Genomic DNA, 24,248 nt, shown 5'->3' with positions numbered 1-24,248 from the left:
TTATCTTCGAGTTCAAAAATTAGACTCTTAATATTTTGGGCTTTATAGGAGAAAAATATGATCAATTCTGACTCGTCTCAAGATTACTCACTCATCATTTTTGTATACATTTCTATTTAATTATGTACATAATAATGATATATCTTTGGTCAAAGTATCATTGATTCTCTCATTTTTTAATTATATATACAAGATTAATAATATATACATATTTCATGTTATATGTCAAATTACATATTCATACTAATAAAAGAGATATTCATTATATATTAGAGAACAAAATATATTTTTATATTAGATGATAAGTTATCTCCTCCGTCCACTAAAATAATGACATATTACTATTTAATCTATTTCTACAAAAATATATCTAAATACTTAAAAAAGTATTGATATTTTATTCTTATATATATATATATATATATTTATATTTATTCTTAGTTATCAGCATACAAAGCTACAATCATTTGTAAATATAATAAAGCCTTGAAAATATATATAATTTGTAACCAAACAACCAACTACTCCTCTCCAATGAACAACAAGAATAGTAAACTCAAAAAAGCAAAATAAAAAGAAAAGTAGAACAATAACAAATAATGTAATTTACAACCATATACCACTACACAATCATGCACCAGCATTGGATAGAGAAGCCATAAAGGAATTGCAATAATAAGAATAAGATCAAACTCATCTTCTGCACTCATCATCTTTGAATCCAAAGCCACCATGTTGGAAATGTCAGCAAAGTGTTCAATGTTTGGGACAGTAGTGTCTTTAAGTGTAGAAGATAAGTGTCTTTAAGTGTCTTCAAATGATGAGATTATGTCTCTCATATAAGCTTTCTTAAAATCCATAAGTGAAGTGAAAGGGTTATAATTTATGCATGTAATAATATAATACACTGTTTGGAGAAGAAGATGGGACACGCGCAAAAAGAAAAAATCCTTCTTTTCTGAAGCAAAAAAGGAAAAAACACAAGGTTAAATTAGTTAGGGCATAGAAAGTAGAGAGAAAATGTATAAAAATGAAAACTTTGTGTAACATAAACTACATGTAACATAACACAGGCAACAAAACAAGGAAATGCTATTCTGGGTTTCTCTGATATTGTTTGAAGAAGGAGAATAGTGGAAAGTTGATAAAAATAAAATAAAGAAATATTAATTTTCATTAAATTTTCTGAGGAAGCAAGTGTATATTATATCAAAATCATAAGAGACCATAAATTTGTAACAGAAATATTTACATTACAGGATTTGCAGAGAGAGAGAGAGAGAGAGAGGGTAACATACAAGTACTAAACTCGTTAGGAATGAATAGAAGTGAAAGTGTGATGATGTGAGCTTCTACGTTTGTTATATATAAATAATATAAATGAATAGTAATTTAAATCTATGTTAGATCTAAAACAACTAAAAATTTAATAATTTAATTTTTTTTAAGCAACATTTATCGAAAGATATTGAAAAGAGATTATTTTATAAATAAGTGAAGGGTTTATTGATGATGTTGTTTGTTGTTTGAAGAGTGGAGAATAGAGATGTACATGATGCTGTTTTTAACTCAAAAAATGGAGATATGAAAGTGTTGAGTACTCATATTGAATTTGTCATTATTGTCTTATCAATTAGGGATATTAGGAATTAAAATTTTGGTTTACATCATTATATCACCCTATTAGGTTAGATCAATTATAATATAAAAACAAACCTAGTAATTATATATATATATATTCAAATTATGTAATTCACTGTGATATTTACTTGATGATATAAACGTATCTACCCACAACTTTGATGTGTTCATTGGGTAACTTCAGAAATACGTAGCTACAAAATTCTGCATGCGTAAATATGGGCACAAGATGGAATCCAAAAGATCTGTCCCAAGAAAATCGTATCTACATATTTCTATTCGATCCAATTTCATAAAATAATAATCGTATCTGCATGCGTAAATATGACCTTGAAAAGACAGTAAATTTTGTTTTTATTGGCTGATTAAGCTACTTTCTGATTTTCTCAAAATGGGGTGCATCCACATATCATTCATCAACTTCTTAATATCCATTTGAAATTGATAACATCGTCATTCACAATGAAGCAAAACTGATAAAGTTATAAATATTTAATTTTTTTTTAATTAACATGACATAATATGATTGGTCTGGGACAGGGTTTGGGACAGCAGATCCTTGTCCCATAAACCATCCCACATGTTCCTCATATCAAACCAATGACCCAAATTTTAATGCACTAGGGAAAAAAAACTGCAACCAAAGTCTCCTTATCAAGCTTCACAAAAGTGGTTTCATTGATCTACTTAAAATGCACCAAATTATATGATGCATAGTGACTCTATCAAAACCAACATTTTCAACTAATGGTGACTCCCTCATAAAATTCATGAAGAAATGAGCATGAACAGTTATTTCTTAATACAAACCATAAAGTATCTGAAAAAGTGATGAGAAACACTTATAATATATAGTAAGCAAATGGTATAAGGTAGATAATGCATATGATATCATTCATATTTCTTGTTTTGTCTGAGCATTTGTTCAACTTGTCCACTGTATGGTGAAGCATGATAAGCATACTGTTGAAGAACAGAAAAGACAACCATCTCTACACATACCAAAATATTCTGCATTGCTTCCTCAATGTGCTCCACATCTAACTTGAAGGGAAGAGACTTAAGGACTCCCGTTGCCGCTAAAATGTCGAGAACCATTCCCTGCACATGGCCAATAATTACTTATATTAATTCAGAGTCAAACAAATTCTGTATGTAAGAAGATAACGTATGTGCCAAAATTGTGAGTTCAACATGTTTGGTTGTCCAAAACTTAGTTCCTAACTTCCCTCTTTGTTAGTTTTGTTGCTATCGTCTTCTCTAGGCGATCGTTGAACCTAGCTAACCCGGAGAATAATAAGGAATGCTAAAGTGATAAATTGTATTGATGATGTTATGAATGACGATGTGACCATATTGTGATACAAAAGACATGATAAATAATATACCTGCCAAAAGCAGAAGAACACAATTCCTTTGATGCAGAGGAACTTTGCTAGTGGTTTATGTGGTGCCAGTTCTTTTGCGAAAACATGGTAAAAGATCACCAGAGAATACAAGGCCAACGATACAGAAATATTTAGAATGGCGGTGAATGTCCAGCTCAACCAAGTTGGATACAGCCCAAGAAGCTGTAAAGCAATCATCAAAATGGAACACACTGGTCGGATGATAACAAACTGCCATGTCCATTGTTTTAGAAGCTTCAGCTTCTGCTGGTTCAGCCGAACAGAATGAGGCTACACAAGGTCAATTTACACTGTTGTTAATACGATGACATCGTTAAACACACACATTGCGCACCCTCACTTTAGTCTTCAAGAATCTAAAATATCGGTCGAAGTAGTCATTTTTCAGCATAACTTTCAAGATAAAATTAATCCCAATTTAGGAAATGTTTTAAGAATCATTTGAGATTCTTAGGGACCAAATTAAAACTTTTCATTTTTCAAGCACTAAATTGAAACTTTACCCATCAAACATTATGCTAACATTGTATGAATAAGTGAAAATTCATTCTAGGAAATTTTACAAGAGAAATGTAAGTGTGTTAATACCTGAAAAAGTGTCATTGGAAAAGTGTGGTGAATTTCCCTGCCCTTAATTTCATCAGGCACAATATTTCTGCTAATTGATATGTTCAAGTAACTATACATCAAAGCCAAAAACTTGGCAATCACAAGAGCTTCATAACATTCTTTAACAGATTCCAGAAACATGAAAAACTCTTTTGATCCTTTGATATCCAAAAGACCAACAAAGGAGACAGCAGCATATATAGGAGCCATAAGGATTATGATAAGAATAGCCTTTTGCTCTTTCGGGTTCTTCCAATAGAAAAGATGTTGTGACATCAACTGTGTAGTGAAATGCATAGAAGCCAGAACACAAAATGCAGATCCCATTAGAGTGAGTTGTGCAGGATTGAGGTGAGCCAGTGCAGGATTCAGTGCAGCCAGTAGATTAAAACCCATCTCTACTTATTATAATAATCTCAGATGAAACCTTCCAAATCTTAGAATCTGCAGAGAGAAATTCATAGAGGGATCAACAAAATGAAAGGGAAATTCATGGTTGCAAGAACTCTTAGCACCAACAAGGCCTGATATAGTTGGTTAATACCTAATACCTGGTTTCTAAGAATGCTCTCCAGATTTGATTCATATCATGTGTGTAAGTCAGCTGATTTCCATCCGAAAATCGGGTCGCGACAGTATATAAATGATTTGTTGACAAAAGGCAAAACTTAAAAAGGATTAGTTCACATCTATGAATCAATCTAGAGACAGCCTTGTTATAATTCTCTCATTTATCTTACACATCACATACCAAATTCATACCGGGTAGCACCTATCCGGTTAATCACAAAGAACATCTCATAAAATTAATGTAAAAATGACGAATCATATATACCTTAGTAAACCAAGTACTCGTAATCGATACCACGTATCAGGTAACTATGATGCTGAACTCATATAAGGATACTAAAAAAAACAACCTAGTTCTGGTCGAAAAATCATTAACACAACTTAGGTTTTTGCAAAAGTAAGGATAAATAAAAAAAGATGATTTACATTAAAAGAAGGAAACTGACCTTATGTTTGTTTGAGTCAACTGAAGGATTTGTTTGAATGAAAAGATTTATGGGATTAGTTGAAGAAAGATGGAGTCAGGAATGGTGTACTTGTGACAGCTTCAATCTTAATAATTAAGTTCCACGTGCCATCCATTAGATCCTACCCCTTCATTTTCATTGTTTTCTATATATGGCAGCATCTTCAAAGTTTAAACCCTTGTTAATTCAAACTCTAACTTCAAAATATTAAGTTATTAATTTATAGGGTAAAACTTTTGTTACATGGATCAACATATTGATCTATATATTTTACAAAATAGATTTCTTTTAGTTAGAAGAGCATGTGTTATTAATTTTATTAGACAAAAAAATAATTTGTTGTATCTAACCAAGATTCTTATGTCATGTTTGAGAGTTTGAAGAATAATGGAATAAAAAGAGAAGGAAATGGACATAATTTTGCTCATTGATTGAATGTTTACATTCCATTAGTGACACTTAAATTTTACATATAGATAGATTTTTAGAATATTTTATGCACTCATGGGTAATATTTTTTAATCATGAATATGAATCAGTGAATTCATTAAGAATTTTCATGTCAACACCTAAAGCCACTTAACCCCCTAGATAAAGCACTTTTCATTGATTGCAAAATAAATGGTAAGATGAGTAGTACAAAAAAATTCAGTTTGAAATAAAATGCCAAAATATCACATCATCTTGGCATAATTATATTTATATTAAAATTATCTAAGCGATTATAAATGATTTCTCTCTCACTAATTAAGACTTTCAACAAGAATAAATGGTCATTAGAAAAATGAAGGGTGAAAATGATCATATTAAAAAGACTTTTTTCCTCTTTGTGTTGATAGACAGAGGACAGAAGAAAAAAGAAAATAGCAACCACTAATGTATGTACCGAAAAAAAAGCAACCACTAATAATGTAATCAAGGAACAAGTCCTGGAATCAATTGACATGATAGAGTTTTATTTTGTTATTTTTTTTAAATGGACAAAGTGAAGATTGATATATATTAGAGCAATGAATGCTATTTATCAACCCCGACATTAATAAAGTGACATTTTTCCCCATTTTGTTTTTCTCAAACCAATCATATATCTTACGATATGTGAAAAATTACATCCTATCTTACAACCTTCATTCTTTCAAAGCTTCAATTCCATTCCCTAATTTTGCTCCCAAAGAAAGGCACTTCAAGGTTGAAGTAGTAAAAGATAGAGAAACAATGTCAAACCAAATTACAAAAAAGAAGTTTAAGCATAGTAGCATACCCTCCTAGCTAGGACACCATGTACACTAGATAAAAGGCACGAGTCTCTCATCTAATACGATCTTAGAAAAGATAAATGTACGCAGTCTTGTTCTCATATATAAAAGATTGTTTTACATAAGATAACATAATATATTTCTCTGCAATTGTAAATTACAGCTTTATTATAGGATCCAGAGATGATATCATAAAAGAGATGTCCAAACTCAAAGGATTCATATCATAGTAAGATGGTGTTCATGAGAAAAGCAGTATCTTCCCAATATGCTGATTGCTTTCCATAAGGCGGTGACCCTCCGCGGCTTCGGATAGAGGGAAAGTTATGTAGACAATGGGCTTAACCTTACCTTCTGCAATTGCAGGCCAAACATTCTTCTCCACTTCATTGATGATCAAAGCTTTATTTTCAGGACTTCTATTACGCAAGCCAGCCCCTGCACACAATCCACCATATGAATGAATGATATTCATAATTTTTATGTTCAATAGCAGTATAATTCTACATAATGTTACTCCCGCAAGCGAATAGACTGTTTCCAGGATTTGAACGCATGACTTTAGTCATTAAGTAACAGCCTTACCGTTGGTGGAAAAGGTGCTTCCTCATACAGAAATGTTCAAGAAGAAAATCGAAAGAAGTAGACGCTCGAAAGATGTGGTAGACTATTGTTGCAGGCTTGCAGCAGGAAGGTCCAGAAGAATGCACAATTTAACCACAAAGGAAGCATGGTCATACAACTCAAAAATGCAAAACTAGAAGATACTACTCATGCAGAAATGAAGATATGTTATCAAGAATGAACGAAAAAAGGTTAAAATGAATTTAGAGGTAGAGATAACATCAAGTATTTACTAGTACAGACATTTTTACTGAAGAAAACTAAACTTGAAGTGGACTGTCTATTAGGAAAGGGTATAATCGAAAATCTGCAATACCTTGTACTGTAAGACGTTTACCAACTAAGGGACGAAGATCAAATTCTGTGGAAACGCCCCCTTGAAAGCCGATAATAAAAAGTCTTCCATCGAAATTTAAGCACTCGAGATTTTTTCGGTAGTAGGATGCTCCCATACAATCAAGAATAACATCAACACCTGCTACCAATCATCAATCACATCATGTTCATCTATATAATCGGTGAAAACAAAAACATCAATTGATTAATGATGAGAAATTACGTCATGCTTCCTACAGAGATAATAATACCTTGACCTCCAGTTTCTTCCTTCACCCTTGCAACAAAGTCCTCTGTTTTGTAATTGATGCCCACATCAGCACCAATATCCTTGCAAAAAGCAAGTTTCTCTTCATTACCTGGCAAGTAATACAAAGAATAAAACTTTGGTGAACATTGTTTAGAATATTAATTGATGAGATTGAGTAATAACTACATGATCAAATATGACAAAAAGCTGATTTCCACTTCTAACTAAGTGGAAACTGAGCATTGTTGAAATGACATGAAAAGTACAAACAAACCTGCAGTAACAAATACTCTTGATCCTCTGTACTTCGCTATCTGAATTGCAAATGTACCAATTCCACTGGAACCTCCATGAATCTGAGGATTGAAAATCATACAGGGATAACAAAAGCACAACACGATTCAGTGGCAAAATACTTTGTACATGACAATATAACATAAATTTGCAATCCACAGTATAATAGTTTTTCAAAGCTATAGATATTCGTCACTGAACATACACATAAATGAATACAGATATAAAATAATTTAGAAGTTTAAAACACAACAACTAATAAAAACATGTTCAAAACTCAGTAGATGAAAGTGAAAATTTCTGAATAATCTTGAGATAGCCATAAGAAAATTAACTACCGACCTTGTTCAATAAAATAAAACAATGAATAATAGCTGCACATAACAGCCGAGCTTTCAGAGAATAGATTATTTACAAAAAATTACTTGTCAGTTAATCACTTACCAGCAAAGTTTCTCCGGCAGATAGCCGGCTCGTCATAAAAATAGTAGACCAGACGGTGCATGCCACCTCTGGAAAACTAGCTGCATCCTTCAAAGAAAGGCCAGGAGGAACCGGAAGAACTTGTCCAGCAGGAGCAGCAACTTTCTCAGCATATCCTCCTCCAGATAGAAGAGCACACACCTGTAAACCACATGACATATATTGAAGTAACTTTATTCAAAAGACAAAACAATGACAGGTTACAAAAACACAACAACAAAAATAACAACGAGCCTTAGTCCCACTAGCTGAGATCAACTACATGGATCGAATAATGCCATAATACTATCATAAACCATGTCCAATGACAAAGGCATGGACCTCTAAATATTTGGTGATGCATTCATTCTTATTCCTATCTTGTTCATTGTCCCCACATATTCAACATACAGTCATATGTAACAATATCAGGTTAAAAAAGCCACAGTAAAAAAAATATGGGTATCCACAAAACTTAGTCATCACAAAACCAAATAAGAGCGTTGTTAAAATGAATGACTTGATAGTTTTTTCCAACAATGAGGATTTAAGAATCCAACAACGAGGAATAAAACCCAACCATTAACCTGAATATGAGCATACATTAGGCTATTTTCTATAGAAAAAAACGCTTTCTTAAAAGTTACATGTGTTTTGGCATCACCCTCTAGATCATATATGCTAGTCAACGTGTTTATTTGATCAAACATAAGCTAGTAGCCTTGTTTGGTTATTAAGCAAGATTAAATAAAAACAAAACCAAGTTCATAGGCTTCCAACTCCTAGTCTTTTTTCCATTTTTAGCTAGCTTTTAATCTGATTATGCCAATCAGAGACTAATCCTATATATTGCTTACATGTTTGGCTTTAATTGAAATGAAAACCCATCTCCCAAAAACCAAAAAGAACGGAATTTTGGATAACCTGGTCGCCAATTTTCCATCTAGAAACGTTTTTGCCAACTGATTCAATAGTTCCAGAACACTCAAGTCCAGGGTATGGGCTTGCACCTTTAGGGGTAGGGTATGAGCCTTGTCTTTGAACAGTATCAGCTCGGTTAAGAGCAGTGGCTTCAACTCTTATGAGAACCTCATCATCTTTGATTTGAGGGTCTTCTACTTCTTGAAGCTGCAACACTTCTGGACCACCTGGTTTGGTTATCACTATGGCTTTCATTTCTGGTTCTGCTTTCTCAATTCTAAACTCTCTCTCTCTGTGAGACGAACAAGAAGACAATAATGCACCTTTAATTATTTTCAAAATACACTTATTTTAGGACCAAGAAGATTCCATCCCATTTTTTTAAAACTGTAGTTGGTACCTCAATTGCCGCAAGATGAATTGTAGTGGGTGAGATAGCTAAAATTGTTCTGAAAATAATTCATTTTAGAGAAAACTTGACAACTATTAATATGATTGGAATTCTTTATTCTTTACCCTCATGTCACAGGACCTCGGTGGCAACCTCTTACACCTTACTCTTCTCCCTAACTAATCTATGTAGTATATAATATTGACTAGCTTGGATCTTAACCCGCTAATAGCACAACAAATTATTCCATTAATGTTTTAGATTTATTCATTTCTATTAATTTTTACTTTACCATCTTTTTTTGTGCTTACATCATTTTCTTGCTTCTACGCCCTCATCATTTATGCCAATGAAGCAAACAATCGAATGAAGGTCCAATCATTGAGTAACAGAATAAGTACACATCAGAGTCAGAATTAACATTATGAAGCACTCGCCCCCTTGTAGGTTTACCCCAGTATTTCATGAGAAAGCCACCATGTACATTAGTCCAGCCTGAGAATTTAAGATCAAACACACAGAAGAAAATCATGAAACCTGGGCAAATTCGTTACAAAATTTACTTTCGATTTCCACAACCTCCATTGCAACATCTTCCACAAGAGAATGGGAATCTCATGACGACTTCAAAATGAAGACATTGTTAACTTCTGGGGAGAACCTTGAATGTTATTAATATTACATATTCTGCCTAATAGACTGCAGGTTTGAAAGCTATATTGTTCAAAAAATGATAAATTAATAACTGAAGTTATCATTTAACTCCGGATAAAAAAAATTCCTGATGGATGCTGGTAACATTCATTACCTGATAGACAGTGTGACATGTCCACATTTTGTGATGTTGCAACGTGAAAATCTCAGGTTTAAATGGCACATACATTGTCCAAAAAGACCCCAACTCTAAACAAGTTTCGATTGAATTTTACAAAACACAGATTAACACATTAAAATCAACTTTTTACACTTCCATTAGAATCGTAGTTTACAAAATCATGTTCAAACAAAAGCCAACTATGACTTTGTTAAAAATACAAGAGGAATGAAATCAAGAACATAAGGCAATGCATTTGCGTTATATGTTATAGCTTACATAAAACTTAACCGTGTGTCAAATCACAAATTTTCAGCACCTGCAATATCAGCCAGGGATAACTGTAAAATTGATAATCTCATCATCCACAACAGTGGGCAAACAGATATAAACAGCTCAACTTCTAAATTGAAAAACCTAGTGAGACAAACTGAACACAGTGAATAAACTAAGCTATAACTTGTATGAAACCTAAAATCTGGTGTCAGATTACAAATTTTCAGCATCTGCTATATCAGCCAGGGATAACTGTAAAATTGGCAATATCATCATCCACAGCTATGTGTACATAGATCTAAACTTCAACATCTCATATAGAGAACTATTGAGCCAAACTGAAAATTGTGACATAACTAGACAGAATATAATCTAATCTAAAAAAAGTCATACAAAATGTACAGTGACTTAGAAAGAGAACATCACCTCTGTATCTTATGTAAAAAACATTAAACTTCAAATGCACTACAAAAAGTAAAGTTAGACAAAGTAACACTAGATCAAAACATATAATCTCCATTAAAAGGAACCTAATCCAATCCAAAACCACAAGGCATAAATTTTAAGGGAACATAACAGTGTGCGTCGGATTGCAAAATTTCATCACCTGATATATCAGCCAGGGATAACTGTAAAATTAATAATCTCATCATCCACACCACTGCGCAAACAAATCTAAACAACATTACATATTAACTAAAGACCCTTCTAACACAAACTAAACACTAATCATTTAAGATATATCACAAATCAAACTACACTATATAACATGTAAGTTAAACCTAACAGTGTGTGTCAGATTACAAATTATCATCACTGCAAAATCAGCCAGGGATAACTGTAGAATTGTTAATCTCATCATCCACACCACTGTACAAACACTTCTAGACACAACACCTAAACAAAATTCTGAGACAAATTGAAATAACAAGATGCTAATTAACTATGCATATATATATATCAAATCACAATAACAACTTAAAACATCACAAAACAGCTAAATAACAATAATTGCATACAGTTGAAGCATGCATTGAGCAACAGATAATGTAATTAACATTAAACCATAACAAAATAAAACAGTTAAAGATCCAAAATTACAAGACTTCAAAATCATGTCTGAATTTGTTTCTTACTAAATAAAAACCTAATCAACAGTTTGCATAATATCCTCAGGAGCGAACTTAGTACCCTTCTCCTTATCAGCAGTAGCGCGACCCTTAGCCTTACGATCAAGAAGCGATTTGCGATCCTTATCGAGACGAATCTTCGTAATCACAACTTTCGAAGGATGAACACCAACATTTACGGTTGTGCCATTAACCTTCTCACGAGTGATACGTTCGATGTGGATAACCCATTTGCGACGATAAACTTGGACAACTTTGCCCTCGCGTCCTTTGAAAGTTCCTCTTACGACTTGAACTTCGTCTTCTTTCCTCACCGGCAAGGAACGAACGTTGTACTTTGTGCGAAGGTCGTGAGAGAGAGGAGCGCTTAGAAGCACGCGCCGCACGCTGGAAGGGGCGGTGAAGTGAGCCTTACGGCTCTTGCGGCGGCTGCTTGAGACACGTGGGTTGAACTTCATCTTCGCCTCTCTCTCTCTCACTCTCACTCACTGGTGCTAGGGTTTCGGTGTTTCGTTGATTTATTCGTATTTATATGGTAGGGTTTTCTGTTCTGGATGGGCTTTCTACTCTCTTGGTGGCCCAATTCTTACTATTCTTCTTCCTTTTGTTTCAAATCCAAATTACTTTTACAACGGATTTGTTTTAACTGGTATATGTTTGAGATTTCATTTAGGTAATATATTAAGTTCGAGTTTTATGGATGTAAAAAATATATGCTGAGAGAGTTAGCCTCACATATATTGTGGATGTTAATATCTAGAAAAATCCAAATCATACTTATTTTATTGTAGACTAGTTTGATTATTTAAATAATCAATAGAGTTTGTGAGACTCATACCAATTAACAAATGATATTCATTTAGTCTATTATAGAAGAAAGTTGTTAGTTCTTAAGAAGAAGAAGAAGAGAATGATTAATAGGGTACAAGTTGGAGAATTGAAGGTAAAGTTTCTTAGTGAATGAACTAAAATCAAGTAATTATAGAAGATGGATCCCAATCACATTCAAGCTCATGCGAAAAGTGAGTACTCCAAAGGTCCATCTTAATGTATTCAAGGTCCTATGCAAGGAAAATTTTTGGATCCTAAATTTACCATCTTACAACTATTATCATCTTTATCAAATGAACCTAAAGTAAATTTACCAATTGTTATAAACTATTTATAAAAATAAATGTATTAATAAAATAAAATATAAAAATTAAGATATTTAATTTCAATTATTTTTAGAAAAAATGGCCCCTTATCATTACGGGTGTGATCACACTTATAAGCTATAGCACTCGTTTAGAGCTGTCCCTGAATTTAGTTGGACTAAATTAACTAATAAGTTTATATTAGTGAAGATATCCATTAAATGAATATAATGAAATATGTTAAATAAGTTCAAATATACCTGGATAATCTAAAGTATAATTTAATTAACCTTAGGTGGTTGTCTTTACTCTTTACATCCATTTTCCTAATTCAAATTCATTCACCTCATTCAAATTGAGAATGATAAGAAATGGAACACAATGATGAAATCATTGAAATGAGTCCTATGCTTTAAATGAAACAATTTGGAATGAAGCAACACAATAATGTGTATGGTGTATCATGCAAACAAAATTATGTCCGCTAAGGTCAATATCAACCCCACACTAGATGCTCACGCACCAGAGCAGGCACGTGGTGGGTAACGTCTCTGTAAATTCACACACACTTCTTAAACTTCGTTACCTTGTCCGGATCGATTATCCCAAACCATGTCTTATATTCATAAAATTATGTAATGTCAGTTTAAAAAATTAAATCTTTATTATTTTCGTTAAAAAGATGAATTAACAAATAAAATACCAAAATCTAATGTGACTATTTTCAATTCCCAAATGTGAATACTATAATGATATCTTGTTAAAGAAAGAGGAAACTTAGTAGTCCACTTTTAATAAATTCTTTAGACATTTTGGCATTACATCTCTAGTTTTTAAATTTTTGTATTATATTTTAAATAAAATATCTAAATGTGTAGGTATCAATTTTGTTCCAAAGTTATCTCATGAATTCCATTCACTTACTTTACTTTGAATCATATAGTTCACATATCATAAGTCAATTATATCTTATTAAATAATATAAAAATATTACTTAATGTTTTTTTTATTTCTCTTTTCAAATATATAACAACTTCTGATTGAATTATGCTGCCTTCCCTTGTTCAAGAGAAGGCGCCTCATCTCTAGAAGCTCGGCTCGCGAGGCGATTTCTCCCGCTCCTCAAAAGCTCACAGGGACGGAGTTGATGCTCCCAAATTCATAGCATGAGTAGTTAAAGCAAGTGAATGATTTGAAATTCGAAATGGTACCTCGCAATTCAAAAGTCTCTCTACGGCTGAAGAATGAGCGTGTTCTTGGGCCATCGTAGAAATATAGATAGAGTCGACGACGGAACGAAGAACTCACCCTAGATACACCTTTTTTGACAATGAGACTGGGAGAAAGTGATTCCATTCCAGCTACTTTGTGTTCATTAAGAGGAGAAATTATTAACTACTATAAGATTAATGATTTTAATTACATGTTCATTCTGTAATAATTTCACCTCTCTCGAGTAAGGATGTACTACCAAAAAACAAAGAAAACAATCACATGATAAGATATTTTTATACTTTTATATACAATAAAATAACATTTTTATTATTGAAAACACATGTAAAATCATGTACTTACCTCTCTATTAATAGAGAGGATCCTTGTTCCTCTATCTCTCTGTGTGTGCAACACACAATGTAAAGTTATAAGTGTGAATACCCAAGTTCTAAAAAGAGTAAAAAAGCCATCATGGTTTCTAGTACCAACATCATCAAGTTCTAAACAAATTAAACTTTAACAATAAAAAAGTGCTTATACTATTAGCTTTAGTGGTACTATAACTCAATCACTTTGGGTTACTCACTGAAGAACAAAAGCATTCTCTTTGAACTTCAACTCTCACAACCTTCTACGATCTAAACCTCATTTCCTCTATTTCAAGCTTATTCTTTTGTGGGTATATATAAAGGTACTTACTTTCATACTCTTTGCTTCATTTGTTCTTAGTTTTTGTGTATCATGCATTATATCATTATCTGGGTCTGTGTTAGACACATTTTTTTATATATATTTAAGGCTTGGTTGTTGTTGTTATATTGTGCAAGTATATGGCTTTGAACCCAAAACTGTGAACATGGAATAAGCTCAGAAGATTCTTAGCTGGCCTGTGATTAATTGTTGAACTTTCAAACCAAATGTAGTTTATATATTTAATTGTTCTGTTTCAGAATATTTGAGGTTTTTCCTTTAGCTAATAAGTTTTGGAAGCTTTTGTTGATAAATTATGAGTGCTTCAGGTCATTATTAGAAGCCAAAAATGATAATTTTTTAATAGGTGTGTGACCTAAGTTAAAAATCACTTTTTTGTTAAAATCACACTGAATATTCTACCATTTTTAATTTTTTTCATCATCTTTATGTCTCTGATGATATGGACAAGTGTATAATAAGTCAAATGTCACACTACTCCTTTGACTTTGATGTCTTTTTTGTTTTGGTGGCAACTGCAAAACTAGTTATGCTGTTATATGTATTATCTAGAGGGTTAAGAATAATATTTACTTGCTGCATCTTTGTATGTGAAACCACTTTCTGTTGTTTCTACCTTGTTTATTAAACTAGTTGCAATCTCTCTCTTTGTCTTTGTTGTTTTCCCTCCCAAAGGTATCTGAAATAGTTAATGATTCTAAAAAATACAATAAGATAATAGATCTTTCCTTTTGGAACTAGATATCAAATCTTTGTTTAACCCTTGGGGGCTAGAAATAGGCACTGGTATTCTTTCTAAAGGGATTAATAAGAAAGATAGGACAATCTTAAACATCATATTTAATTTTCTAATAGATACACATGCATTGAAGATTTTTAGTGCATGCTTGAAAGAAAGAATATGGTTAATGGATTTCCTATAAAGTCCATAGTTTTGTATAACCATGATGCTATTCACAAATTTTGATTTTCATTCATCAGGTTATTTTGTCTGACTCATTCCATGGACGAGAGACCGGAGACAGAACTGATATCCATACCGGCAACACCTAGAGTGTCAACACCAGAGATATTGACACCGTCGGGGCAGAGGTCACCAAGACCAGCATCAAAGGAAGCGAAATCGTCAAATGCATGGACTCCAACCTCATTGATATCTCCAAGGTTTCTGAGTCCTATAGGGACACCAATGAAGAGAGTGCTCATAAACATGAAGGGTTACTTGGAGGATGTTGGTCACCTTACTAAACTCAACCCTCAAGATGCCTGGCTTCCAATCACGGAGTCACGCAACGGAAATGCTCACTATGCTGCATTCCATAACCTCAATGCCGGGGTTGGTTTCCAGGCCCTTGTTCTGCCTGTTGCTTTTGCTTATCTTGGCTGGTTTGTTTTTCTTCTTCCTTATATTACATTATTTTTACAATTACACTCTTGATTCAGTTATCATATATTAGAATACTATTTGTGGCATATGAATAAACATTTCTGACAACTAAGAAATGTTTGATCTTAATATTTTGCAGGAGTTGGGGAATTCTTTCCTTAACCATAGCATATGTTTGGCAACTTTACACCTTATGGATTTTGGTTCAGCTACACGAAGCGGTTCCAGGGAAAAGATACAACAGATATGTGGAGCTTGCACAAGCAGCATTTGGTAACATTGTTTGACATCAATTACACATGTAACATTGTTATGAAAAGCTACTTAATTTAAAAAAATTGGAACTGAAACATATAAGATATAATTGACTCATATTTTCAAAGAAATGGTCTTTTTTGTACTACCAAGGTATCCCCTCACTCTTTGAGTAAGGAACTAATCTCTCTCAGAGTGCGTGATCGCCTCTCCTAACAAGTGTCACTCCCTGGAATCGAACCTTGACGTCTTTCTGGGGATCTAGTGGGACCTTGCACTACTAAACCAATATCTTGTTGGTTTTAAACTCCAGTTTATGGATTTAAAGCCACCCTCGAAGAACAATTTGTCAACTGAAGCTGATTTAATTGAAAATTTTAATTTTATACACATCTAATAGTCCTAAAACTAGATTTGCATGTTTGAAAAAGGACCTAGCCTCCTATATATATCTGTTATGTAATGAATAGTTTCTATCTTCTTTTGCAGGAGAAAGATTAGGAGTCTGGCTTGCGCTCTTCCCAACTGTGTATTTATCAGCAGGAACTGCAACAGCTTTGATTCTTATCGGAGGGGAGACCATGAAACTGTTCTTCCAGATAGTTTGTGGTCCGATGTGTACCTCGAATCCTCTAACCACAGTGGAGTGGTACCTGGTTTTCACCTCTCTATCGATAGTTCTATCTCAGCTTCCAAACCTCAATTCAATTGCAGGGCTATCACTCATAGGTGCTGTGACAGCCATCACTTACTCCACCATGGTTTGGGTACTCTCTGTGAGCCAACAAAGGCCACCGTCTATCTCTTATGAACCGTTGTCATTGCCATCATCTTCTTCTTCCGCTTTTCTCGTCATGAATGCGCTTGGAATTGTAGCCTTCTCTTTCAGAGGCCACAATTTGGCTCTTGAAATTCAGGTACAACAATACTAATGAATTGTCAAGAAACTATTCTAGTTTAACATTATTTCTCAGCATAGTTAGTGAAGATATTCACTTTGTTTCTTTCAGGCAACAATGCCATCAACTTTTAAGCATCCGGCTCGTGTGCCAATGTGGAGAGGAGCCAAGGTTGCTTATTTCTTCATTGCAATGTGCCTCTTTCCTATTGCTATTGGAGGCTTTTGGGCCTACGGGAACCTTGTAAGTTAACTGAAAAATAGATAATGATATAAAAGTACAAATAGTGGGTACTGTATGCATATTTGTTCTTAATTTAGCACCACTTACAATGCTCTGTCCTCATATTTAAATAGCGAGTTTCTGCAGTGAGGGAAATTTCTGTAGATTTTAACATTTTATGCATGTTATAAACTTATATCCATTATTTCTTGATTATATGATATAAGTTATATCATCCAAATGTTATGCAATAAGTCGAGTCACTTCATGAACCTTTTTAATCTACTATTCTACATATGCATTCATAATGCATCATCCTTAGTTTTTATATTAATTTCTTTCAGATGCCTTCTGGAGGGATTCTTGGTGCATTATATGCATTCCACAGTCATGACATTTCAAGGGGAATTCTTGCCTTGACATTCCTCCTCGTCGTGTTTAACTGCTTGAGCAGCTTCCAAATATACTCCATGCCAGCTTTTGACAGTTTCGAAGCCGGGTACACCAGTAGGACTAACCGACCATGCTCGATATGGGTCCGATCTGGTTTCCGAGTTTTCTACGGATTCATCTCCTTCTTCATAGGAGTGGCACTTCCCTTCCTCTCAAGTCTTGCTGGTTTGTTAGGAGGACTAACTCTACCAGTGACTTTTGCATATCCTTGCTTCATGTGGGTTCTTATAAAACAACCAACAAAATATAGCTTCAATTGGTATTTCAACTGGATTCTTGGTTGGTTAGGGGTTGGTTTTAGCTTGGCTTTCTCCATTGGAGGTATATGGAGCATGGTTAATGATGGACTCAAACTCAAATTCTTCAACTCCAACTAAATTTTGAATACAAAATGATATTCTCATACCCTTTTACACCTAGTTATGACTATTGATCAAAAGCCTTTTGCTTTAGAAACAACAATAGATGAATGATCAATGGTTATAAAGTAGGTGTGAAAATGTTTTTTGGGAAAAAGGGGTGTGAGATAATCATTTTTCTTCTGAATAAAATCATGCAAATGCAGAAGCACTATATTATGCTGCCCTTTACTTCAGGCACTCATCAACTACTTTCCAAATGGTCTCATATTTAGTGCATGCCTTCTGCCATAAGTTATCAATCTTTTGTGGAAATTTTGTTTTTTTGGTCTTTTCTACTCAACATTTTACATTTTATGTCATTTGTTATTTTTCTTCATTTGTCCTAGTGAAAGTTTTGTTCTACTTTTTGTTAGTCATTAAAATTATCAATTGATGAGTAATATTGAATGAGAGTAATATTGTAATCTTATATATTTTTAAAATTATGAAGAATAAATCAAACAAATTAATACATTCAACAACTTCAGGTCGAAATTCATTCTAAAATCTACTTCAGGTCAAAATTCACTCTATGTGTCACTTGTTGTGATTGGCGAGAAAAATATTTAATTTTTATATTTTTAATTTAAATATTATTTTTTTCAACCATCACTTCTTTAAGAGAGAAACAGTTAAAAACAAAAACCAACACTCAGTAGAATAGTTCAATCCAAACATAGGTGATTTATCAAAATGCAGCCCTCACTGCTCCTCTTGCAGCCTCATGTCTCATCTGCGCCGCCTTACCGCTACCACGGAAGTACATATACACTTGCTGTAATGCAACCAAAAAAAAAGTTAGCAGGTACTTTGGTTAGGTACATTCAAATTTCAGTGCTAGGTGCATCAATTAAAAGAAGTTAAAACATTGAAAAGTATAACCAAACCTGAATAACCCAGATGCTGATCAATATTTCAAGGCAGAATAATGCAAATCCGATGAAGTAGAGAATCTGCAGCCAAGTGGACAAAGATAAATTATCGATCAGTCGAAATCTGGAAATTTTTATTGGAGTTTTGCAGCATTTGCATTAAAACTGTAGCATGGTTCATGTGGCAAATGTTAAGTTGGCTCAGCGAGTCGAAAATTCTTGAACAAAAAGGCCGTGTTCGGAAAATGACAATTACACTGCATGCAGGAATATGAAATACTTTAGGATAGGCATATACTTACTCCAATCACAGCATGGTCATTCAGCTCATCTATGGAGGATAAAATGCCTCTGTATCATCGATTAGAGAGTGCGAAATATCAGGCCAAAAACATAACAATACTACTAGCATCCTGAAAACATGGAACACATTAAATTCCTGATTTATACAACATGCCTAGCAGTTTGATTTTCTAGTCACTCTAGGATCCCGTAAAACTTCAGCTCAGGTAATTTAGTTTAGGCGTGGAATGATTATGGTCGTGTGGTAAGTTCAAGTCATGTCTAATTCTATATTCTTAGATATGAAATCAACAACAGAAGCCTTTTACTACAAAATGGAGCCGGCTGCATGGATTAAATTCTAGTAAAGGTCAATTAAATTGTCAGTATCCCTTGTTACATAGGTAAAGCCATATATAAGCAATAAGGGAGAAATGATATTGTCGTGTACTCGTGTTAAATGAAGAGCGTGTATGTATGTATATATGTATGTATATATATGAAGACAACTTACGTGAGGGATTTTCCTTCGAAAACTATAGGAGGAGCAACTGCAGCTAAGATGCAGAATCCTATGTGAAGCTGTAAACAGAAAAAAAGAAAGATATGAGGGTTCATCTGATACTAGAAGTGTAGCATACATCCATAAAGCAAAATAGTCAATTTACCATGTAAAACATGAAAAACCATCCATAATTGAAAGCACTACCAGTCCTGCAAAAATAACAAGACTAAATATCATCCTGAAATAAAAAATGAATCAGGTGATAGCATAACAATATTCGACTACTCTAATTCTAAACTCGAATTCATTTAGTTCATTTACTTCATAATTCTAAACTTCCAGTTACTGTTATATTAACTATGGCCATTGCTAAGTGTGACAGAACTCAACCACACTCACAACTCGAGGTTACAATAGTGACGCTATATGAAAGAAATGTTTGCAATTGTCAATGGTAAAAATGAAACAGTCAATGCATGTAAGTATAGGAAATAACTTACCTAAAAGCACGATATAATGGGCGATACCATAGGACATATGCTCCAGGAACCCCTGCTATGAAGTAGATAATAGAAAGAAACCATATTTTTACACCTACAACAAACAAGGGCAAGTTCCGATGCATCGAATATTCTGACATCAGATTTGAAATTCAAGCCATTCAATAACCTAGAAAATCCTTTCTTCATAGCAAGTTAGCAACACTGACCTTCTCCTTTAATCCAAGCTGCAGTGACAGCTAAGATATTCCATGTAAGGCACAACACTAATCCTGCATCAGATCATTTTTCATCATTGACTGTGAACCATATCGCACTCATATATATTTTTTTGGTATACAAATATACGATAACATGACTTGCAGAACACTCGTCAAATAGAGAATTCACTCGTCATGCCCATTTCTTACTCAACCATACAGGTTGGTGCCAACCAGCCAAGTTAATGATTTGAATAATTCGGACAAAACCGGTTTAGCAATATCAACAACCTATGCTCATATACTTCACCTCTCCGATGCTTCGGTTTATTCAATAGGCCTTTCATTTATATAATTTAGGGGTAGGAAAAATAAGAAAAGGTTGCCTTCACTGCTTACAAGTATAAGATGTAAAGGTTTAGTCTTTGATACTTAATTAAAAGCAGTGCTGAAATATGCAATCTTTCTTGTAATGATGCAATTTACAGTCTCAATAATTGCTTGCATAAAAATAATGTGATGCTGCAAACCAATAACACCCCTCCCCTAACCAAAATAAGATATGATTACATACCTAACAATGAAGTAAATGCAACATATTGCAGTCTTTGGAGATGAATTGGAATTTCATTAGCGATATCATGATGGATAATTGGGAAAAATGGTGGCCAATTCTTCTCGTCGAGAGAAATTCCAGCTGCAAAATAAAACGTCAGCAAGCACTCCAAGAGTGTAAAAGCAGAACTGAAGATACTTAATGTGCAAGCTAAAAAGCATTAGTTCAAATGAGTTCGATTTGTAGAATTGATGGATTGGTACATGAAAAGGAACACGTTCTTCACCGAATGCCAACACAAACAAAAAGGCGGCCAAGCAAACAAGTAAATTTAACCCGACGTAAATTACCTCGTGCAGCAGCTTCTTCTTTCAGTTTGACATCCTGTATTTTGATGAATCAATAGAAAAAAATGCAGGTGAACTTCAAGGTGTGGGTAGATAATAAGGACTCGGTTAATGAAGCTTCAAATATACAAAATTAACTGAAGATAAATATCAACATACACAATATAAACATATAATAGAAGATAACATAATTTGTAGAGGGTAACATACTTAACAAGATGCATAATTCCAGAGATCAACCTACCGTCTAATGATAAAAGTTTCAGAGGCCCTCATCATGTCAAAAATTTAAACAACAACATAGTAATCTTATAGATTAAACTATTCACAACAAAAAATCAGCGCAGAATTGAGATTTCGAAGCACAAAAATAACCAATGTAGAAACAACTGACCACATAGATGGCTAATAAATTCGACATCATTTACTCATTAACCACATGTCTAAGTAATTGTTTCTAAACTGAGAATATTTTTTGAAGGAACTTATAGTTTGTAACCCGGTCAAAAAATATATATTCCACTGTCATTACTAGTTTTTTCGAATAAAATTATTTCACATGGAATGGAATCGATAATATTTCATGGACAATCTAGGGGGAGGTGAAAGAAAACAAAAGATAAATTAAACAGGATGATGTTTCAACCTTGGTAAATATCAACAAAGAGAACTTTCAACACAAAAGTTTACTGAAAGAAGCTATGAAATCCCATAGTATACCTGTTCCCGTCTTCTCAATTCAGACTCCTTTGCTTGGAGTTCCTTTTCCTTCTTTTTCAAATCCTAACATTGAAACCAATCATAATTATAGAACTCGCAATCAATTCTCGCAAGAAGTCACGTAATACATTTATAAATGGAAAAAAAAGAGGACTGCAGATTTCGACAAACTCGGTTTTGGTTTATACATACCATTGAAGGATCAAGAGGTATACCGATTGTCACACCATAGCCATAATTGTAACCAGCAGGTTCAGGATTAAGAGGTGCAAGCCTTGAATTTGTGGCATGGGCAACAATTCCAGGATTCTGACAATAGTTAAAGGGTTGTTATTTCTTTATTTGGAAACTAAGAATGAAAAAATTAAGACTAAGCTGATGATTGTTCATGCTTATAAAAAAAGTTAATATGATGTTCGTTCTCTAACTATCTTCTTCCATATCTGAATCCATGGCAAAGAAGCAGAAAACAAAAGCAATATAAGATACATTCAATTCAACAAGGTTCACAATCAAGGTTCTTTCTTTAGCTTATTTTCTTGATAAGTGTGACATGAACATTTAATATGGATTATACTTTATACTTCAGGTAGAGCAGAGAATAAAGCACAAAGAGAAAATAGTGTATAACTCCTTCTACTTTGCAAAAGATGTTGCAATTACAAGAATAAGGTGATTCACTAAAGTTGAACTATCATCATCATCATCAATGGATATGACTTCTAAAATCATTAAAAAAAAGTTAGTGTATACTATACACATATATTATGAAAATATTTGTAAACAGTTCTATAATACTTTTATTGCAAGCAAGTTCTGTTAAAGATCGGCTTATAATAATGGAATAACCTGACCTAACTCTATCCAAAAGTTAACTCTCGCAGAGGGTTGCACAAATCATAAGGAAAACATCAATTTGGTCCATGAGAATGAATTCATCCCCAACATACCGACAACGCCAATTTAGTCCCCGACTTTGAACATTATAACGAGGGACCAAATTGTCTGTCAATCTATAAAGTCGGGGATCAAATTAACATTTTTGTAATTTCAATGACCAAATTGATAAATGGTGTCAATCTCAAGGACTAATCTAACAATTCATTAATCATATACTGAAAAGACATTCGACTTCAACACTCAACATTCAACAATGAGTCAGAAATTGAGCTTAATACAAAAGGAGCCTTTTAAGACCAGGACATAAGCAAAACAAAACATGAAATCCTACATAAAATAAACAGATGTAAGATATGTTTCAAGTAAAAAACCCATTTCCTCGATTACATCAACTATAGTACTACAAAACCCAAAATCCAAACAAGATCACACATCACTTCACCATATAAAATTCACTCAAAAACCAGCATACCCAGTTATAAAAAACTGAACTTTAAGAAAACAACAATTCTGGGGTAGAGAGAAAATGACTTACAGAGAAGGGATTAACTTCTTCTTCAGCAAAAGGGTTAGTGTCGTAGTGAGCAGCCATGAACAGAAAGTGTATGCAGAACAGTGTGGATAATTAAAAGGAAAAAAATGATTTTTTGAAATGGCCAGAGTTGGAAAATTTGAAACTTCTTATGCAAGGGAGTGGCCTGCAAAAGAAGACAAAAAAATAGAAGCATCGTAGACAAAGGAATAGTCTTTTGTCTCTTTGGTCACTTCAATACACCTTTTTTACTACCAAATATCCTCACTTTATTTTTAATGAATGGACTAATATTTTCGGAATTTATGATTATTCATCCCAATAAAGTATAGTCAATTTGAATTGAATTTTGAGTTTTTAGTTTTTCTAGGATCTAGTGACGCTTTACAACTCATTTAATATACATTTCAACGAGAGGAGAGACTCTTCAACTTTGCTATAATAAAGAAAATTTGAAAAATGGAAAATGATTCTCTTTTATAAATGGAAAATTGTTTTAATACTTTTCTATTACAATTTAGAATGGATTACTTGTTGATTATGGAATAGGTGAGTCATCACAATTATCATTTTTGAAGTGACTAAACTCAAGTTAGTGAATTTTATGTTGGCATGTATTTTTTTTGTTTTCCATAATTAGTTTAGTACTTGAGCTAATTCTATCTGGTATTTTTTCATTCACAAGATTCGAACCTGAAACCTTAT

At 33.4% G+C, this 24,248-nt stretch overlaps 5 protein-coding genes and 1 long non-coding RNA gene across 9 annotated transcripts; 2 read left to right on the top strand and 4 right to left on the bottom strand.

The window, feature by feature from the left end:
• LOC109334361 (transmembrane protein 184A) lies at positions 2,379–4,787 on the bottom strand. Of its 3 annotated transcripts, none has more exons than XM_019570096.1 (4): positions 4,676–4,787; positions 3,639–4,103; positions 3,030–3,320; positions 2,379–2,742 (listed from the first exon to the last, which is right to left on the bottom strand). In XM_019570096.1, exons 2-4 carry the CDS (start codon positions 4,053–4,055, stop codon positions 2,533–2,535), a joined length of 918 nt encoding a protein of 305 aa, XP_019425641.1. In that variant the 5' UTR covers positions 4,056–4,103; positions 4,676–4,787; the 3' UTR covers positions 2,379–2,532. The 3 variants fall into 3 exon arrangements, with proteins under 3 accessions (XP_019425641.1, XP_019425642.1, XP_019425643.1); XM_019570097.1 differs by having other exon boundaries at positions 4,656–4,754; XM_019570098.1 differs by lacking the exon at positions 4,676–4,787 and adding an exon at positions 4,580–4,603.
• LOC109333639 (quinone oxidoreductase PIG3-like) lies at positions 5,827–9,176 on the bottom strand. Its single transcript, XM_019569167.1, has 6 exons — positions 8,843–9,176; positions 7,901–8,080; positions 7,437–7,518; positions 7,164–7,271; positions 6,893–7,051; positions 5,827–6,390 (listed from the first exon to the last, which is right to left on the bottom strand). Exons 1-6 carry the CDS (start codon positions 9,092–9,094, stop codon positions 6,194–6,196), a joined length of 978 nt encoding a protein of 325 aa, XP_019424712.1. The 5' UTR covers positions 9,095–9,176; the 3' UTR covers positions 5,827–6,193.
• Positions 10,009–11,241, top strand: LOC109334859. The gene is made up of 3 exons (XR_002106152.1): positions 10,009–10,706; positions 10,805–10,809; positions 10,874–11,241. It is a non-coding gene; the product is annotated as an uncharacterized LOC109334859 (long non-coding RNA).
• Positions 11,342–11,953, bottom strand: LOC109334858 (60S ribosomal protein L26-1-like). Its single transcript, XM_019570845.1, has one exon. It carries the CDS (start codon positions 11,906–11,908, stop codon positions 11,468–11,470), a length of 441 nt encoding a protein of 146 aa, XP_019426390.1. The 5' UTR covers positions 11,909–11,953; the 3' UTR covers positions 11,342–11,467.
• LOC109333580 (lysine histidine transporter-like 8) lies at positions 14,302–18,238 on the top strand. 2 transcript variants are annotated; one of them, XM_019569085.1, is made up of 6 exons: positions 14,302–14,492; positions 15,494–15,898; positions 16,039–16,172; positions 16,644–17,071; positions 17,165–17,296; positions 17,620–18,238. In XM_019569085.1, the coding sequence occupies exons 2-6, from the start codon at positions 15,516–15,518 to the stop codon at positions 18,103–18,105; spliced, it is 1,563 nt and encodes a 520-aa protein (XP_019424630.1). In that variant the 5' UTR covers positions 14,302–14,492; positions 15,494–15,515; the 3' UTR covers positions 18,106–18,238. The 2 variants fall into 2 exon arrangements, with proteins under 2 accessions (XP_019424630.1, XP_019424631.1); XM_019569086.1 differs by lacking the exon at positions 14,302–14,492 and adding an exon at positions 15,133–15,187.
• LOC109333794 (secretory carrier-associated membrane protein-like) lies at positions 18,766–23,776 on the bottom strand. The gene is made up of 12 exons (XM_019569365.1): positions 23,547–23,776; positions 22,304–22,420; positions 22,112–22,174; positions 21,395–21,428; positions 21,063–21,185; positions 20,498–20,560; positions 20,289–20,382; positions 19,952–19,997; positions 19,798–19,865; positions 19,304–19,352; positions 19,017–19,082; positions 18,766–18,904 (listed from the first exon to the last, which is right to left on the bottom strand). The coding sequence occupies exons 1-12, from the start codon at positions 23,601–23,603 to the stop codon at positions 18,818–18,820; spliced, it is 867 nt and encodes a 288-aa protein (XP_019424910.1). The 5' UTR covers positions 23,604–23,776; the 3' UTR covers positions 18,766–18,817.

The sequence above is a fragment of the Lupinus angustifolius genome, chromosome LG19 (assembly GCF_001865875.1).
Source record: "Lupinus angustifolius cultivar Tanjil chromosome LG19, LupAngTanjil_v1.0, whole genome shotgun sequence".
NCBI classification, from domain to species: domain Eukaryota; kingdom Viridiplantae; phylum Streptophyta; class Magnoliopsida; order Fabales; family Fabaceae; genus Lupinus; species Lupinus angustifolius.
This window is presented reverse-complemented; position numbering and strand designations above follow the sequence as displayed.